The 19,002-nt window shown below is 50.1% G+C and overlaps 1 protein-coding gene and 2 pseudogenes across 1 annotated transcript; all 3 read right to left on the bottom strand.

Moving 5' to 3' along the window:
* Nucleotides 1–3,778: 3,778 nt before the first annotated feature.
* LOC128053163 (UL16-binding protein 3-like) lies at nucleotides 3,779–10,764 on the bottom strand. Its single transcript, XM_052645619.1, is given in 5 exon segments — nucleotides 3,779–3,889; nucleotides 8,705–8,837; nucleotides 9,777–10,052; nucleotides 10,288–10,551; nucleotides 10,743–10,764. Coding segments are annotated over 4 exon segments (678 nt in total). The 3' UTR covers nucleotides 3,779–3,889; nucleotides 8,705–8,721.
* Nucleotides 10,765–13,065: 2,301 nt separating this feature from the next.
* On the bottom strand, nucleotides 13,066–18,478 carry LOC128053162 (tyrosine-protein kinase RYK-like; annotated as a pseudogene).
* On the bottom strand, nucleotides 15,209–15,761 carry LOC128053448 (EP300-interacting inhibitor of differentiation 1-like; annotated as a pseudogene).
* Nucleotides 18,479–19,002: the final 524 nt, after the last annotated feature.

Genomic DNA, 19,002 nt, shown 5'->3' with positions numbered 1-19,002 from the left:
TAAATCACGGAGGACGTCAAAGTCAAATGTCCCTGTGGCTGGCCATTGTGAGCCATTATCTAGGGGATACTGAGGCCAGGCTTGTGAACACAGAAAAGTGAGCTGCTTGGAGCAGATATATCCCTTTAGTTTTAGGGTCCGCAGGTTAGCCAGCAGGCACTCTAAGGGGGTGGAATATTGGGGATCGGGTTTGGAGGCCGTCGATCCCATGGCGATCACCAAACGGAGACTAACCCTCGCTGCCCGAATGTCTTCGGGTGCCAAGGGAAGCCGGGGGTCTGCACAGCCGTTCAGAACGTCTTCCTCCCGTACTGGGGGACCGAGGAAGGCCGAAGCCGGAGGATCCGCACAGCCGTTCGGGACGTCTCCCTCCCGAGCTGGGGACCGAGGAAGGCCGAAGCTGGAGGTCTACACAGCCGTTTGGGACGTCTCCCTCACGAGCTGGTAACCGGGAGGACCCAGTAAGTGGCCACTGGTTACCGGGTCCTAGGAAGTGGTCGCCAGGGAGGGCGGGCTCCAAAGCCGAAGGGACTTACCCCGTATCCTGCCGTCCGGGGGGTTGGTCAGCCGCCTGGGTCCAGGGGGCTACCGCGGCAGTGGAGCTCGAGGGGGCCTCTACGGCAAGTGCTGGAAGCCCTCACCTCGAGCCCCACGTTGGGCGCCAGATGTAAGAAACCCCGAGGGAAGAAGGAACCACCCCTATGGACCATTGAACAGGGCCTTTTATTGGGCGGTCGCTCTCGGGCAGAACTCCCGGGGGCGGGTAAGCAAGGGAGCGAGGGGGGGTCTGCGAAGCAAAGGGAGTCAGCGGGGTAAAGGGAGTCTGTGGAGTCTGTGAGGTGTGAGGGGTGGCAAGGGGTTTTATAGCCCGGGCAGGGGCTCCCATATAATGAAGAAAACGCAGGCTCAGCAGTGATTGGTGTTCAAGGGCTCCGTGTCGGTTCCTGATTGGACGGCGAGGGCTTCGTGTCAGCTCCTGATTGGTTGGCTTGGTTGCCAGCCCGTCTCCGGGGTGTGTCTGCAGCGCCCTCTGCCGGGGCATGTCCCGACATGCCTCAGCACGCCTGACCTTTCCCTGACCTTTCGTCCTGACCTCGCCCTGACTTTTCATCCTGGCCTTGCCCTGACCTTTCAAGCAGGAGAAAGATGAAAGGACAGCGTTAGAGCCCTGGTCAGGACAGCCACATAGGAGAAGATGGGCCACTCTGGACAGGCCACCCCCAGACACAGAGTAGCCCCAGATAGGAGTGAAATCAAACGGGAGGTGATTTTAACGAGTGTCAACAATGACCATCCTTCCAAGAACATGAAACTCCACCTGATTGCTCTTGCTACTTCCTTAATATTCTGCTTGCATCCATTTCCATATCTACAAATAGGGAAGCCAGCCTCACTCAGTGAGAAGACATGAAATGGAGCACTGCCCATGCTGAAGTGTCAGCAGGACCTTCCAAAGTCAGGGCTCAGTCACCCCTGAAGCTAGCAAAAGCCGAGAGCCCCGTGATAACAGAAAGATGGATCCTTCTGTCACAGACGTTGACCTCTCAATGTCATTGATAGATCACTATGTCATAGATAGACCACTTCCCAAGAATTAGGAGGTCTTGTCAGTCCCAGAGAGTGATGGATCATCTCACTCTTCATCAGCGGATAGCCCTGAGATGTGAAAGTGAGATATTCAGTGCTGGCTGGATGCTGCATACAGGTAAATTATGAGGGGGAATAAAATGGATCACACAGGCTATCAGTGTACAACGAGCAGCCTGAAGAGACCGCCAGGCGGCACCCGGTGGCAGTTCTGGATCCAGGTCTCCACCGGGAACCTGCAAATTCAGGTTCTGGCCTCAGTCCTCAAACTCTTTCTAATGAGCAGGTACTTTGGCCCACAAAAGACCTAGGACTACTCTGGGGCAGAAACTTCTAGAAAACATATTGCTGATGACACTGCAGTTAAGGGCTGTCTGCAGGCCCTTTCCACAGATCCGCAGAATTCTTCGGTGGGGGGTAGTTGAGGGGTGGTGGTGGATGGCCTGGAAATCCGGAGTCTTTAAAAAAAAAAGCAGGGCCTCGCTCCTGCCTTAGTCGATAAAGCCTCTGCCTGCAACGTAGGAGATTCGGCTTCGATCCCAGGGTCAGGAAGATCCCAAGGAGGAGGGCACGGCAACCCACTGAAGTACTCTTGCTGGGAGAATCCCCCATGGTCAGAGGAGCCCGGCGGGCTACAGTCCTCGGCGTCGCAAGAGTCGGACACGACTGAGCAAGTTAACCACCACCGCAGGAAGACTGCAGGCGGGAATGGGGAGGAAGGTTGAGGGGCGAGAAGGACTCGGAGGAGAAAAGAAACAGGGAGGGAAGGGAGGAGAAAGGAGTCAGTCAGGAGGGGGCGGCTGCGGGGAGCCACGCGAGGCTTCGGACGCCGGGGAAGGAGGCGCCTGGCTCCCCTGGACCGTCCGGGCGTCACCTGAGGAGGGCAGGGAGGTGACAGGGCGGGGCAGTGACACGGTGGGGAAGTGGCGGGAGTGGACGGGAGGGCGGGGCGGAGAGTGGAAGGGCGGGGCGGGCTCTCATATAAATAGCTCTGGTCACCGCGCGAAGTGGAAGATCTCCTGCAGAAGGAAATGGCAACCCACTCCAGTACTCTTGCCTGGAGAATCCCACGGACGGAGCAGCCTGGTAGTCTACAGTCCATGGGGTCGCCAAGAGTCGGACACGACTGATCGATTTCACTTTCACTTTACTTTACTTTCAGATCAAAGCACTTTCCACGTGGTGATGGGCTGGACCACTGACTCCGAAGCGCCTCTTAGTTTGGCTGCCCTGCTTCTCCTCGTGGCTTTCCGGTTCTGCCCGGCGCGAGGCGGTGAGTTCATGGATTAACCTGCGGGGAGCGGACACGGGGCCTTAAGACCCCGAGAGGGATGAGGGTGTCCGCCAGGGTTCGGGGAACGTCGAGCCAGGACTGCCTCCTTGCTTTTAGACCTCCGCGCGCTCCTTTCCCGCTGGGCTCCTGCTCCCCGCCCCCACTCCCCAGCTTGTTGCCTTCCCTCGTCCCCCGCCCCGGCCCCCCTCCCCGCCCTGGCATGTAAAAGACACGATCTGGGTGAATCACAGCATAGAGGGAGGGGAAGCTGGGAGAAATCGGAGCCCGGGCAACAGCAAGAAATACTGCTCCAATCCGCGGGCCGCCTCTCGGGAATTTGGAGCCACTGGAGCTAGTGCAGGACAGGTGGAGGCCGCTCCTGAGGGACCGAACCCACGGGTTCAGGGGAAGGCTGGGTGGAGTCTGACCAGTTGCCTTGGGCGGGCCGGGGCGGCAGGGGGCAGGGGGAGATGGGCAATGGTCTAGGTGGAGTCCACCACTTGGGCAGGGTTTGGGGGGGAGTGTGCAGGAGGTGGGGGCAGGGAGATTGCTGGAGTCTACCTAAGAAGGCTCCTTAGAGTCCTGCTTGGTTACAACACTATTTTTTCCATATCCCTTCCCATCCCAAGAAGCTCAGGGCCTCCAACAACTTCCCATTGTGAAGGGATCCTAAACCTGCCCTCTGTCAACTGGCACCCTATCCTCTTGCCTGAGAATTCACGCCAGCAGAAGCCTCCCAGCCTGGACCCCGGGACATAAAGCAGGAGAGATGGGAGAAGAGTTTCCCAAAGTGTGTGACACAGGGCATGAGGGTGAGGACGGGCACCCCCACTTCTACCCTTCGGTCCCACACTCATATTCCCTGAGACTATGAAGACAGTGGCCTATAATAGCTATTATTTAAGACAGGAGTTGGAGAACCTTTTCTTTAAAAGACAGAGAGTAACACTGTTGGTCTCGACAGGCCATTTGGGGTCTGAGTGCATTCTACATCTCCACGTTTGTGCTACAAGAGCAGGCAAAGACGACCTGAAAAAAAAAAAAAGAACAATGTGACTGCCCTGTAATAGTAATAGTAATAGTAACAGATGACTCATCCCTTAGGGCCTAGTGCAAGGATGCTTAGCTGCCTGTTTCTGAACCAAAAACTTGCTCTGTCCTGCCTTGTATGTTCTGGGTGGTGTGAATGTGAAAGGAGTGTGGGTCCAGCAGATATGGGCTAATGTCCTCTGAGCCCGTCTGCTCTAGAGTGGTTACCATGGTCCATGGAGATATAGGGGACACTGCATGAAGGCTCTGGCATGAGCAGAGAATAGTGTGTGCATGCTAAGTCACTCCAGTCATGTCCAACTCTTTATGACTATAGCCCACGAGGGTCCTCTGTCCAAGAGATTCTCCAGGCAAGAACACTGGAGTGGGTTGCCATGCTCTCCTCCACGGGATCTTCTCACTTAGGGACAGATCCCACATCTACTCCAGCTCTGACATTGCAAGTGGATTCCTTACTGCTGAGCCACGGGGGCAGGCCCCGGAGAATAGTGCTCCTACAACAATTCTGATGTCAGGCCTAGGCCACCTGCTGCTCTCTTATTTGTTGCCTCTGGCCCTTCTTATGCCAAACCACAATATCACTTTAATCCTATGGTGGCTGGTCTATCTGAACTAATGATTAGGGGTTGGTGAGCCCAGATCATGATAGACAACGTTGACATTTCATGACCAGAGGCCTCACCTCCACCAGCCCCCAGGACCATACCAGGAGCCACATTTAAATGATGTAGTATTCCCCACTGCAAATCTTATGGCCTTGCTTCAGGACATAAAGGATCTGTGTTGTGAACCTCCAAGTAAAATATCATAGACGGCACACAGCATCTTTCTGACCACAGACAGATACCTCTGACGTCACAGATTCTGCTGAGTCATCTGCCCAAAGAGCAGGTCATCAGTCACCACTCATCTGTGACTGCTTTTGTGCTAGGACAGCAGTTGTAACAGAAAACCATGGTCTGCAAAGCCTGAAATATGTCATATGTACAATTATAGAAATCTATAGGCCACACTGGGAATTAAATGGAGATAGGATAAGGATGACAGTCCTGCAGTCCTGGAGGACTGAAGGTTGTTACTCTGTCATTTTCTCTAGGATATGATATTCTTTACATGTACTATTGGGGGATGAAGGTCCGTGTCAGAAGTGTGAACTTGGAAATCGCTTCTATGGTAGCCCTCACCGCCTGGTTATTTACTAACTGTGAAGATTTTTCATTCATATTGCAAATGCAATGGATGTGAAATGAGCACTATGAGGACCAGTGAATGGGTGACACTCCTGTGGGCAGGATGTGGGACAGATGTGTATTCCTTACACAGATCTCAGGCACCACAGTAATAACAGGTGGGCCATGACAATGTTTCAGACTGCTGGACATGATGACAGTCCCACTCTAGGTCCTTATGAATGTGGGGGTGGCTTCTCTGCCAAGTGTACACTTACCCCAGTCAATGACCGTGTGGCTTCCAAGGCCAGAAGGACTTCTGCACTTGCTGTGGTGATAAGAGGGCCCTCCTTGCTGATGCCTGGCATCTCTGTCTCTAGGAATGGATTCTGAATATAAGACCTGACTCAGTGCTGGATGCTGCACAAAGGACCTGGGCATTTTGTTGGGATGTCTGCACTCAGCTTCCTGAACATCCAGCCTTGTGTTTGTCTGTTTTTTTAAATAATTTTTCCTTTCAATCATGTAGTTTTTAGCAGGGCTCACTGCTCTTCTGTTTGCCTCTAGGATCGCCCTGTGCTATGAGCCAGCGTGGTACTCTCTGCAGTGAGGCCTGGCTACAGTGGGGCTCTCTGGTCCCCTTGGCCGCTGCATCTGCTTTGTTTCTGACATAGGGCACTCCCCCTGGCATCAGCTCTTTCCCCTTCTCCATCCTCACTCCTGCTGCAAATGCACAGGAACACCAGTCCCACCACCGTCCCTGACCCTCGGCAAAAGTCACCCTGGAGCTGTTGGCGATGCTTCTCATCCGTTCGTTCCTCTCGGGCTCCATAGAACCTGGGGGACTGCACACTTTCCTGCCCTTTCATACCGTGTCCACCCTGGCACATTCACTTCTCTGAGCCTTTGATCCCCTCCTCTTCCACCTGCCTCGGAAGTTCTGGATTTTCTCTTTCATTCCTTGTGGGCCAGGCCTTCTCCAGGATCCCAAGACCCATCAAAGTGGTAGATCAGCAGCATCTCCCTGGCCTTGCTCAATCCTGTGACCCCAATTGTGAATTCTCCTTTCTGCAGCTTTGGGTTCTGTGTGGGCCTTATGAGCAGAGTAGAGATAATGTTATGTGGTTCCTCCACTTGCTCAGCCTGTAGGTGGTGTTGGGGGACAGGGGGGCCTTCCTGCTCTGCCAACCCAGCCCTGCAGCTTTCCTCTGCTCTCACATAAGTGGGGGGAGAAGGTAATGGGTCTTCTTCTCCAAAACCTGCCCTCACCTGCGTTTTCCTTCACAGACGCTCACTCCCTTTGCTACAACTTCAGCATCGATCTTCACCCCAGTCCTGGAGAGCCGTGGGGTGTGGCTCAAGGCCAGGTAGATGGGAATGTTTTTCTCTCCTATGACTGTGGTGTCGCCATAATCTAATCCACAAGTCCACTGGGAGAGGAGGTGAAAACTATGAACACTTGGGAAACACAGAGAGAAACACTGAGAGACATCGGGGACTTCCTCAAGGGGCAATTGCCTGATGTTATACTGGAGAAACACATGGCCAGAGGTGAGTTCAGTTCAGTTCAGTTCAGTCGCTCAGTCGTGTCCCACTCTTTGAGACCCCATGAACTGCAGCACGCCAGGCTTCCCTGTCCATCACAAACTCCCAAAGCTTGCTCAAACTCATGTCTATTGAGTCGGTGAAGCCATCCAACCAACTCATCCTCTGTTATCCCCTTCTCTTTCTGCCTTCAGTCTTTCCAGGATCAGAGTCTTTTCCAGTGGGTCGGTACTTTGCATCAAATGCCCAAAGTATTGGAGCTTCAGCTTTAGCATCAGCCTAATGAATGTTCAGGACTGATTTCCTTTAGGATTGACTGTTTGACTAAACTCTGGGAGATGGTGAAATACAGGGAAGCCTAGTATCCTGCATTCTGTGAGGTTGCAGGAGTCAGACATGACTGAACAGCAACATGAAAGGGATAGAAGACAGCCATTACCTGCAGGGTCATCAACAATATGTTCTCTAGTTGTTTCTGTTCCAGGGGAGCCCAAGACATTTTGCGGACCAATGTAATTGCTCTTTAGAAAAAGTTTGAGGACTCAGCTTGGAATGTCTATTTCCAAGTTTGGCAGGGAGACTGGGATCCAGAGCTGTCACCTGGAGACGTCTTAAGTCTCCAAATGACACTCGTAACTACTATGAAAGACTTTTCTTCCCTTGGTGTTCGTTTCATTCGTTTTCTTTTGTACAACCTCCAACCAGCATTTTACTATCTCAGAATTCTCATCTCTGGGCTATCTGGTGATGAAGAGTGAAACCATCTATCACCTGTTGAGACTGACAAGGCCTTCTAATTCTTGGTAAATGGGTCCTTGTCTTTGGTCATTATTTCCATCCAGAGATTGTGAATGACCTAGAGAGGTCAAAGCCTGTGACAGAGGGCTCCATCTCTCTGTTATCACGGGGTTCCTGGCCTTTGCTGACTTCAGGGGTGACTGAGCTAGGAGTGTGCTGAGGCCTCAGCACAGGCAGTGCCATTTCGTGTCTTCTCATTCAGTGAGGCTGGGTTTCCTATTGACATCTGTGGAAGCTACGCATGCAGAAGTTTAAGAAAGAAACACAAAGCGATTGGATAATTTCATCATGACCACTGTTTTTGGAAGTATGTTCTATTGCTGACACCCATTAAAAATCACCTCCTGGTTGATTCCACTCCCATCTGGGGTCTGCACTGTGTCCAGGTGCCAGGAACATGCATGGGTAGGGGTGGCCAGGGCTGTCCAGGTGTCCAGAGAGGCCCATCTTCCCCACCTGGCTGTCCTGACTAGGGCTATAATGCTGTCCTTCCATCTTTCTCCTGCTCTCCCAGTCACTTACCTCTTCACCAGCCTCCTCCACTGAGGTTACCAGGTCCCCCGTGTTGCCTCTTCCCAGGGATTAAACCCACACCTCTGTCCCCCAGGTCTGTGCATGAGAACCCTTCCCTGACACACAGATCACCTGCTTAGGCTTAGGACTGAAGCCAGTAAGGAATCAATCTGCTCCCTTTACTCCTGTCCTGATCCTCCCTCAGGGGCAGGTCCGGGGAGGAGGGGCCTTACTTCCTGACAGCCTTGGGGGGCTACAGGGAAACCTCCTTCCTTCCCTTCCTCCCAGCCTCAGAGCCAGCAGCACACACAGCTCTCAGGACCAGGGTCCCTGCCCCCCATCTCTTCCTGGTCCCCCCAGCTGGGCACCTCCACCCCAGCTCAGGCCCACCCATCCCCAGGCACCTCTGCTCAAGGCAGGGCCACTCAGTGATGGGGCTCTGGGTTCCCAGGAGGCTGATGACGTGCAGGCCACAGGCTGAGTCAGAATTGCTGCTGCTCCAGGAGCACAGGCCTGGCCTCAGCCCTTTCCCCAGTCTCTGCTGTGGGGCTCCTGCCTTGCCTGCTTGACCCAGGCCACTTCCTGTGAGGACGGGCCTTTGGAATTGGGTCTGCAGTTCTTGCTCTCAGGTGATATGGGGTCTTATTCACCTGCTCATTTCCAGGATGAGGAGGTTCAGTGGGGGGCAGAGGTTGGCTGGGATTCACCTTCCCTGATCTCATACCAGGCCCTGTGCCCCTGCCTTCCCTCTGAATTCTGCCCTCAGTACCTGCTCCTGGAAAGGACTCAGCCCAGGAAGACAGTTATGATGAAACTGCTGAGGACCACAGGGAGGATCCAGGTGATGTGCTTGATGGCTGTGGCCATGGAGTTGACTGTGAGGGGAGCTTCAGTTGGTGATGCTGTAAGGAAAGTGAGAGTAAAGCCTTTGTTCCGATCCCTAAACTAAGCAGATGCCTTCTCAGCCCCCCGGACCCAGGTACCCTACTATGACGTCATTAGTGCATAATTTCTTTACAATGCTGTGTTGGTTTCTGTTGTAGGACAATGCAAATCAGCCATAATTAGATACATATATCCCCTCCATCCTGAACCTTTCCCGCTCCCATCCCACCCCTCTAGGTCATCACATAGCACCAGCCTGGGCTCCCTGTGTTATATAGCATCTACCCACTGGTTAGCTATTTTCCGCATCATAGTACGTATATATGTCACTGCTACCGTCTCAACTCGTCCTACCCTGTCCTTCCCCTGCTATGTTCACAAGTCTGTCTTGTGTCATGCAGTCATTTGAACCAACCATATGGCAGCCCCTGTGACAGGTCCTGAGGTGAGACGGAGGAAGGGGGGAGCCCCATCTCCACAGAGCTCAGACAGTGAATGGGCGAGCAAGGGTCCCCACACAGCCCCTCAGGCCTGCGTGACATCAGATGAGGTGACGAGAGGATGGGAACAGATTAAGTCCTCTCAGGAGCTGATGTTTGAGGTGGCATCGACAGATTTCCAGAACTAGAATAGCTGATATTTTTTAAAAGGTTGTAGAGAGGGGGTCAGTAAGAAGGAAATCTCTAGAATCGGAGTGGTGCCCTCATGTTAGGGGTCAGCAAGAATCCATGTACAATGGTTCAAAGGCCTGTGCTATGAGGGAGAGATGTCAGGAGGTGGAAGAGGAAAGAGGATCACAGAGCATCCCTAGGGCCATTGTTCTCCCAGGAACTACTCACCTTGAATAGGTCACTTTTACACACACACACACACACACACACACACACACACACACACAGGGGTGGGTCCATGTCACCCTGAGTGGACTACTGCTTCTTTCTTCTAGTCTCACTTACCCATGGTTGTTGACATTTCCTCCCAATGCACCAAGAAATGCCGAAGCTAGGCCCAACAGTCTCCCATGGAGACCTTCTTGAAGAAGTTGCTCACAGCTCTGTCCTTCTCCCACTTCTCTCTCATCCGTCTCCCTCCATAATGAACCACAGTCCAGTGTCCATTCTCCAAATCAAAGAGGAGGCACATTTGTCCACTGACGCCGAACTGCCAGGATCCACTGATGTGTCCATCGTCTTCACACTGACACGTCATCCTGCCCTGCAAGGTGAGAGGGTCTGCCCCCCACTGTGGCAAAGAGCTCAGCCTCTGGGCTTGACAGATTCTTTGCCCCACCTGGGTCCACCTCCCCTGAGCCCAGCTAATCTGGCCCTGTTCTCTCCTCCAAGGCCCGCTCCTTCCACTGGACTACTAGGGAAGGACCAATATCCTCCATTTTATTTTTTACCCAGAAACAATGAATGAGTTTAAGCCCCCAGCCTGCTCCTTCTGCACTTGGACTTTCTAACTCACCTGTGACCGTGTGATTCTCTGACGTAACATCAGGCAGTTGCTCCCTGAGCAAGTCCCCGACGTCTCTGAGTGTTTCAGTCTGTGTTTCCCAGGCCTTTGTCGTTTTCACCTCCTCCCCCAATGGACTTGTGAATTGGATCTTAGCATGACCACAGTCACAGGAGAGAAAAACATTTCCATCCACCTGGCCTTGAACCACACACCATGGTTGTCCAGGTCTGGGCTGAGAATCAATGGTAAAGTTATAGCAAAGAGAGTGAGCATCTGTGAAGGCAAAAGACAGGTGAGGGCAGGGTTGGCAGAAAAAGACCCATAGGCCTCCTCCCCTCAGTTGTGTGAGAGCAGAGTAAAGGTGCAGGGCTGGCCTGGCAGAGCAAGCATGGTCCCTCCTGCTCCATCCCCAGCACTCCGTAGAGCCAGTGCCCCTCCCTTCTTTGTGGAGAAGGAGAAGTCACCTGCTGGGCAGAAATTGCACATCGTGGATATCTCCCCTTGCCCACCAGGTCCGTACCCAGGACTGGCCAACACACAGCCTTTCTGGATATATGCCAGACGGCTCTGCAGGAAAAGCCTAGATAGAAGAGGACTTTCAGAATCGAACCCAGTGTGCTGCCAGAGATGGACAGCATGTGGGGGCTGCTTCTGAGGAGCATTTCATTTCTAGAACGGAGCCCTGCCGGGAGCCGGCTTGGGGAATCCTGCCCGTGGCAAAGGTCATGAGGTTAAGGGGCCCGACAGGCAAAGGCGAATCGGGCCTTAAGGGAGCCTCCCTGGATCTGCTTGTGCATCTGCCCCCAAAACCAGAGTTTGCCTGCCTTGCTGCCTTATGCCTTTCACCTATACTTCTGACATTATGGGGGGCTAACCCCCACCACCTCTCTCTGTAAAGGAGTTAACTTAGGACTCCAGTTTAAATCTCCTGGGCATGACAAGGGTGTTTCCATCCAAAAACTCCTCTGATGGCTCTCTAGCCTGCCTGACAGGATTATCCGGCCACATCTGATTGTTTACAGCCTCCCAACCGTGAGAGAAATGAGACGCTTTAAACTTTCCAAAAACAGATTCTTTTGAGAAGTTAGAAAATTATTAGAATTAGCGAGTTAGTTAGAAATTATGTTGGTGAGGGGTTTCATTGCTGAGTTAATGATTGCTGCCAGGCCTCCATATCCTTAGGCACCTGGGAGTATGTTAATCAATGTAATTGGAATGTAGAAAAAGAAATATAGTAGTGTTGATGTTAGCAATACTAGACTTTTTGAGTTAATGAATTTTCTCTTTTGTTATAGATCACTCTACTCCTCTTTCTTTGTTGTAAATCACTGTGTCCTTGCTATGTAAAAATGCAACTTTATCACTATCTTAAGACTAAATAAATCTTAAGGGGAAACAAGTTTTCTGATCAATTAACCTTTATCAATAGAAAGAAAAGTGGGGCCATAAAATGTTAATCGGTCTCCAGACCAGAAGATATTGTAAAACAAATGTAAGACCCTTGTAAGAACAAAGATATGCTGAGAGCACATTTATCTCTATGTACAACTGAAAGTATAAAAAGTGGACCTGGAAAATAAAGAAAATGGACCAGTTTCTGGAAAGACTGGTTTCCCCTGCATGGTCTTTTTCTCCATTTCTGGCTGAATTCCCATCTGGAGCGCACAGGCTCACCGAATCTACTTTTTTGCCCTGGCTTCTAATACCCACGCCAGAGGGAGCCCAACGCGGGGCACCTTCTGCTATTCAAGTGGGCACCAGTGGCCTACGTAGACGGTGCAAACTCCTTGTCTCAGAGTTTTATTGGTTTTCCGCATAAACCAAGTTATTCAGCCTCTTTTCTCCACTAATTTTCCTACTACACTATTCTTTCCTAATCTCTCTTTTCTAATTAAATAGTCCTTTCCTAGACGCCGACTCTGTCCCCGCTTCGAATTCCCTGGATCCACTGGGGCTGGACCCTGGGAGAGCCCCTTTTCAGAATGCACCCCCAGAGAAGGAAGCCACATTCCAGTGAGGAGTGCCCTATGATCACCACAGTAAGTGCAGAAGTCCTTTCCTTCTTTCCCAGTGAGCCGCATGACCATGGGCTCAGGTAAGTGAACCTGAAGAAACAAACGACTTCCACATTCATGTTGGACCTGGCATGTTACTAGCATTATGCACAGGGACTGCAGTATCGTCATGGCCTCCCTGTTTCTGAAGTGGGGCTCAGGGCTCCAGGCAGTCAGTGGACAGCTGTGCCAGGTCCTGTTAACAGTGGTTATCCCTGGGTCCACAGATCCACACCACGCTCATTTCACATCGCCTGGATTTCTGACATGAATGGACAATCTTTGTAGTTAGTAAAATACCATTGGGTAAGGGCTACCATAGTAGTGATTTCCACATTCATACTTCTGACCTGACTGTCTATCTCACAATAGTATCCGTTCAGTTCAGTTCAGTCACTCAGTCATGTCTGACTCTTTGCGACCCCATGGTCCGCAGCACACCAAGCCTCCTTGTCTATCACCAATTCCTGGAGTTTACACAAACTCATCTTCATTGAGTCGGTGATGCCATCCAACCATCTCATCCTCTGTCGCCCCCTTCTCCTCCTGCCCTCAACCTTTCCCAGCATCAGGGTCTTCTCAAATGAGTTAGTTCTTCCCATCAGGTGGCCCCTTGCCAATATCTCCAAGCTAACCCAGTCCCAAAGCAACAGAAACCACTGTTTACTGTTATTCAAGCCATTTAGCTTGCAGTGTAATTTGTTATGTAACAATATATAACTATTATAATTTCTCAACAAGACCTGGAACTGGGTCTCTTCTCCAGATCGAAGGCCCAGCACAAGCCATCACAGCAAATGGTTCATCAGGACAGCTGATGGGCTGGGCTATTTGGTAACCCCTTTCAGGTACCTGCCCGTCTCAAATAGGTAGATGTTTATGTAGAGCGTTTGGCACAAAGTCATGATCACGTCGGATCTCTTAGTTGCAGGATGCTGCCTTCTTAGTTGTGCATGCAGGATTTGGTTCCCCAACCAGGGATTGAACCTGGGCCCCTGCATTGAGAGTGCTGGACTCTTGGCTACTGGATCACCAGGGAAGTCCAGAGAACTCATTTTTAACTAGACTTTCAGGGGCCATCCATTGATCCATTGTTTTCATTGTTCCCCAGACAGTGAGATCCCATGGGGAACAAGACTCTGGAGAGGGGTTGTCTGTACTCTTAACTCAAAGTTGTCATCAATGACACAGCTCCTAGCAGCCTGGTATTTGTGGATGACTTCCCTTCTGACCAGGTAGCTAATCCCACAGGCAATGTCAACAGACCTGTGGACCAGGTCTTGTTAAGAAATTCCCTGTGGCCTCTACTAACTTGTGCTGCCTGTGGATTACTGGCCTCTACTAACTTGTGCTGCCATAAAAACAATTTAAGATTCTCCCAATTCATGTAAGGCAATCCACCATGGGTTTTTCTCCTTCTATACACACATGGGTAACAGGGAGATTTCTGTGATGAAGCCTTCATAGCTTACAACTTTCAGTGAGCATCACTGCCACCTGAATTTCAGAAGCTTGATTTTTTTTTTTTAACACAGAACAAGAAATTTTTATTATCTTGAATGCTGGTGCATAACCAAAACCAATCTTAATTAGAGGAGGAGACAGAGGGAAACTTCAAATACTGAGGTGGATTTCTGGGAAGATTTAAAACTTTTAAGGGTTGTTCATAATGTCTTTTTTTAGATGTAAGGCTTTCCTTTTACTGGACAGTTTTCACTTAACATTTCTTACATTATGAAGTTCAACAGTCTTTTGCCTGTAACGTTAAATAAAAAAAGAGAGCAAGAGAAACAGAAAATTCTCTAGTATATACTGATGTTTGAAAGAGTTTGTATTCTTTGTACCTTCATGTACATTTTACAGTCTAAATTTGAAACTTTATTAAGGATGTCTTAACTTTTGCCTTTTAAAAATGTTCAAGGCAACTAATTTTGTTGAATTAAAGATTACAGTAGCTTTAAAAATGATCAAGATAAACGTACAAACAAAATCTCTGTTGTTCTTGGAAACACGTTTTAAGATAAAGCACACATGACACATACCTCTTTGGGGACTAGATTATCCTTTGAGATCCTGAGGAATACTGGGTGGAAGATTTATTTTACAGCAAAATTTAGCCTTTGATAACCACAGCCTGGATAGATCACAAAGTTGAATCTTTAAAGTTTTCTCAATATGCTTTCAGTCTGAATAACTCAAAGACATCTTATGTCCTAAGCTGGATAAATCAGTCATTTTTTTCTCATATAATTATCATCAGTGGGCTCTTGACTGGCAGTCTATCTTGGTCGTAACTTATTCTTGCAAAGCCATTCCTTACAGTGAAACATGAAAGATTATCTTCCCCAATAGGGGAAATTAACCTGAATAAACAACAAAGTCAAAGCCAAAAGTGTCTCTGGACATTCTTGAAAACAGATTTCAATAGTCCTAAGATACTATATTAGGTGAAGTTGCTCAGTTGTGTCCAACTCTTTGCAACCCCGTGGACTGTAACCTACCAGGCTCCTCCATCCATGGGATTCTCCAGGCAAGAATACTGGAGTGGGTTGCCATTTCCTTCTCCAGAGGATCTTCCCGACCCAGGGATCGAACCCAGGTCTCCCGCATTGGAGGCAGACGCTTTAACCTCTGAGCCACCAGGGAAGCCCAAGCTTTAACAATTTTCCTCTTTTTTTCATAACTGTGCAGTCACTACCTTTTTCTACTCTGCCTTTTTTTTTTTTTTTTTTTTTGAAGTTGGCAGGGGGTGGGAGGTGGGGTGGGAGGGAAGATCAAGCTTTTCATTGGCACAGAACTATTTGGAATGAACCCCAAAGACAGTGGAATGCTGGGTCTCTCCTCAAGCAGCTTCCTCCTCTTTTAACAGCATTTAACTACTCTCTATCGATGACCTCATCACAGCCGAGTTCTTCAGTCAGACGACTGACAACCATAAGTGAAAACTCTCTGATAAAAGCCAACTGATCAAACAGGGTCTTCTCAGAATGCATCTGAAACCCGCCATCCAGAGCTGCTTCTCTGGCTCTGGAGGTTCTCAGAAACATCTTGGTGGCTTCTTCAAGGACCACTGATACTCTGTAGCCCTCACTGCTGAGCGGCTCCTCTTCCGGAGAGTCATAGTCGTCCTCCCAGTCATCGAATTCCTCGCCTTCGCCTTCGCTCTCGAATTCAGGGCCCGTGATCTGGCCTGGCTGCTCCCCAGGGCTGGGGCCCCTCTGGGGCCATTGGCTGGGCTGCCTCCTCTTCCATGGGGCCTTCCTCCTCCAGCTGTGGCTGGGCACTGGCCGCACGGGAAGGGTTCTGGGATAGCTCCGGGTTCCCGCCGCCTACCTTGATATGCAGAAGGTCACTCTCACCAGGCCTCACATTCATCTACAGGTCATTGCTCTCTTCATAGTGCTCCGACAGCTTGTTCATTTCAGACATAGTGTAAGCAGCTCAAACTCCCTGCAAGTTGTTCGTTTTCCTCCCAGAAGCTTGCTCTTTAACTGTTTCTCTTTATTTGGATATTTTGCATCTACTAAAACCCCATGAAAAATACACCTCAAAGTACTTCTTTTAGAGTTATCCTCTCCCTGGATACGTGAAACGTGAACTTCCAGATGTTCAAGCTGGTTTTAGAAAAGGCAGAGGAGCCAGAGATCCAATTGCCAACACCTGCTGGATCATCAAAAAAGCAAGAGAGTTCCAGAAAAACATCTATTTCTGCTTTATTGACTATGCCAAAGCCTTTGGCTGTGTGGATCACAAGAAACTGTGGAAAATTCTGAAAGAGATGGGAATACCAGACCACCTGACCTGCCTCTTGAGAAACCAAATTCAGGTCATGAAGCAACAGTTAGCACTGGACATGAAACAACAATCTGGTTCCAAATAGGAAAAGGAGTCCATTGAGGCTGTATATTGTCACCCTGCCTATTTAACTTCTCTGCAGAGTACATCATGAGAAACGCTGGGCTGGAAGAAGCATAAGCGAGAATCAAGATTGCTGGGAGAAATATCAATAACCTCAGATATGCAGATGATACCACCCTTATGGCAGAAAGTGAAGAAGAACTAAAGAGCCTCTTGATGAAAGTGAAAGAGGAGAGTGAAAAAGTTGGCTTAAAGCTCAACAATCAGAGAACTAAGATCATGGCATCTGGTCCCATCACTTCATGGCAAATAGATGGAGAAACACTGGAAACAGTCGCTGACTTTATTTCTTTGGGCTCCAAAATCACTGCAGATGGTGACTGCAGCCATGAAATTAAAAGACGCCTACTCCTTGGAAGGAAAGTTATGACCAACCTAGACAGCATATTAAAAAGCAGAGACATTACTTTGCCAACAAAGATCCATCTAGTCAAGGCTATGGTTTTTCCAGTGGTCATGTATGGATGTGAGAGCTGGACTATAAAGAAAGCTGAGTGGCAAAGAATTGATGCTTTTGAACTGTGGTGTTGGAGAAGACTCTTGAGAGTCCCTTGGACTGCAAGGAGATCCAACCAGTCCATCCTGAAGGAGACCAGTCCTGGGTGTTCATTGGAAGGACTGATGTTGAAGCTGAAACTCCAATCCTTTGGCCATCTGATGCAAAGAGCTGGCTCATTTGAAAAGACCCTGATGCAGGGAAAGAATGAAGGGGGGAGGAGAAGGGGACGACAGAGGATGAAATGGCTGGATGGCATCACGGACTCGATGGACATGAGTTTGGGTGCACTCCGGGAGCTGGTGATGGACGGGGAGGCCTGGCGTGGTGCAGTGCATGGCCTCTTCCTGGATATAGAGGCTCAGACCCTCCAGTCTTATACCATGGCCATTGGGCAATTCCAACAGGATACACACTTAGGGGTGTGAACCAGGACCCAAAAGATTCTAAGGAGTCACTGATATCTGCTCCAGGGACTCAAGTCCTAATTAAAGTCTGGAAAGATGGGTCCCCAAAGGCTCAACTCCAGCCCACATGGAAGGGCCCCTACCCTATAATACTTTCTACCCCCACAGCAGTCAAGGTACCAGGACATGATTCCTGGGTTCACTACTCACAAGTCAAGCTGTGGATGAAAACAGAAGACACTCAACACACCTGTGAGCCCCTGGGAAGATCTCAGACACCATTCAGGACTACAGAGGAGTGCCATTCTAATGAGCACCCCCAAAATCTGGTTTCTGGGGATAAGATTTCTCAGCTCAGCTCTAAAGAGCCAACATATCTTGGCAGGGGTTATACTCCAAAACAGACAGGAGATAGGTCTTCTAATCCCTGAACAGGGAGGGACTTGAGCCATCCTGGCGATGGAATTTGGAATTGGCTAACGCCCCTACTAGTCCTTGTTATGCCATATTGATGCTGCTTATGATTGTTCCATGTATTATCAATTGTCTAACCTGTGTTGTCTCTGCCACCAGGTCAACAAGCTACAACATGCAGTGCCAGTTCAACAAAGATATATAAAACTACAGCCGACCATGAAAAATCTCACTCACCCTTACATGGACACCACAATAAGGACTCTGAGGCCTGAGACTAACAAGAGGGGGACGCCCAATACCCCTCGCCGTCCCAGTTCAGCAGGAAGTAGCCAGAAAGACCTTGACACCCCTATTCCCAAAGAATTGGGCCTCCCATCTCTTGAGGGAGGAGTGTTAGGTAGTTAGAATAGGAAACAGGAGTCCAAAATGGCGGTGGCTAAAAGACAAGGAAGGGAAAAGCCCGTGAAAAGAGAACAAAGGAAGGTCCGAGGACCAGAGTGAGGACCTCAGGCAGAACAGCACTCCTGGCTAGCCCAATTTACATAGGGCAGGCCTGGGGCGGGGGGGGGGAGGGGGGACATATAAAAAGAGGAGCCAAAGGGCCGGGGTGCTCTCTCTTCCCCACACGTGTGTGCTCATTCCCTCTCTCTCTCTTCTCTTTGCTTCTTTGGGTCAGCATGCCCTCACGCCTCCAGGATGTATTTTCCTGCTATTTTTTAAATATAATGGAGCTGTAACACTGATCTAATAGCTATAACACAGTCTGTTTGAACCTGAGAGCTATAACACAGTCTGTCCGAGAGCTATGACAAGCTGAGGGCTCTAACGTCCATCGCTTCAAATTTTTGTTGGGAGGAGACAGAACTGAGAATACACTCGCCTGTCAGGAGGAAAGGACTCACAGGCATCCCTTCCCAATCCCTGTGACAGCAAGTGCGTCCCTCTGTAGGGCTGAGCTTGGCAGAGCAAGGACTGTCCCTACCCAGCCCTGTCATCACCAGTCAAAACGGTGTCCTTTGCTGGCTTGAAGAGGGAGAGGAAGATGCAGGGAGATGGAAAGCATGTGGAGGCCACTCCTGAGGAAGCGGGATCACAGAGCAGGTGAGGAGGACAGAATCCAAAGCTGGATACCATAGGAAATCAAGAAACCTGGCAACCCAGGCGTGCCCATCGTGATCTGTGCTCCTCAACCCAGTACTCACTAGGTCAGGGGGGCTCAGTGATCATCAGATACACCCTCTCCTCACACCTTCAGCTTCACGAATCATCTCTCGTGGCCCCTTAGACCAGGAAGGCACTGCATAGCACACCCACGCTCCTAGCGCATCCACTGTGCCCCGAAATCATAGCCAGGGCTCTTCAAAGGCAGGCTGAGGAACCGCTCAGCAGGTTCACTAGAGGTGAGGCACCCATTTCTGGGACCCCATATACC

The sequence above is a fragment of the Budorcas taxicolor genome, chromosome 9 (genome assembly GCF_023091745.1).
Source record: "Budorcas taxicolor isolate Tak-1 chromosome 9, Takin1.1, whole genome shotgun sequence".
In the NCBI taxonomy this organism is placed as follows: domain Eukaryota; kingdom Metazoa; phylum Chordata; class Mammalia; order Artiodactyla; family Bovidae; genus Budorcas; species Budorcas taxicolor.
The sequence above is the reverse complement of the archived record's forward strand: the minus strand, read 5'-3'. Positions and strand labels throughout refer to the sequence as shown.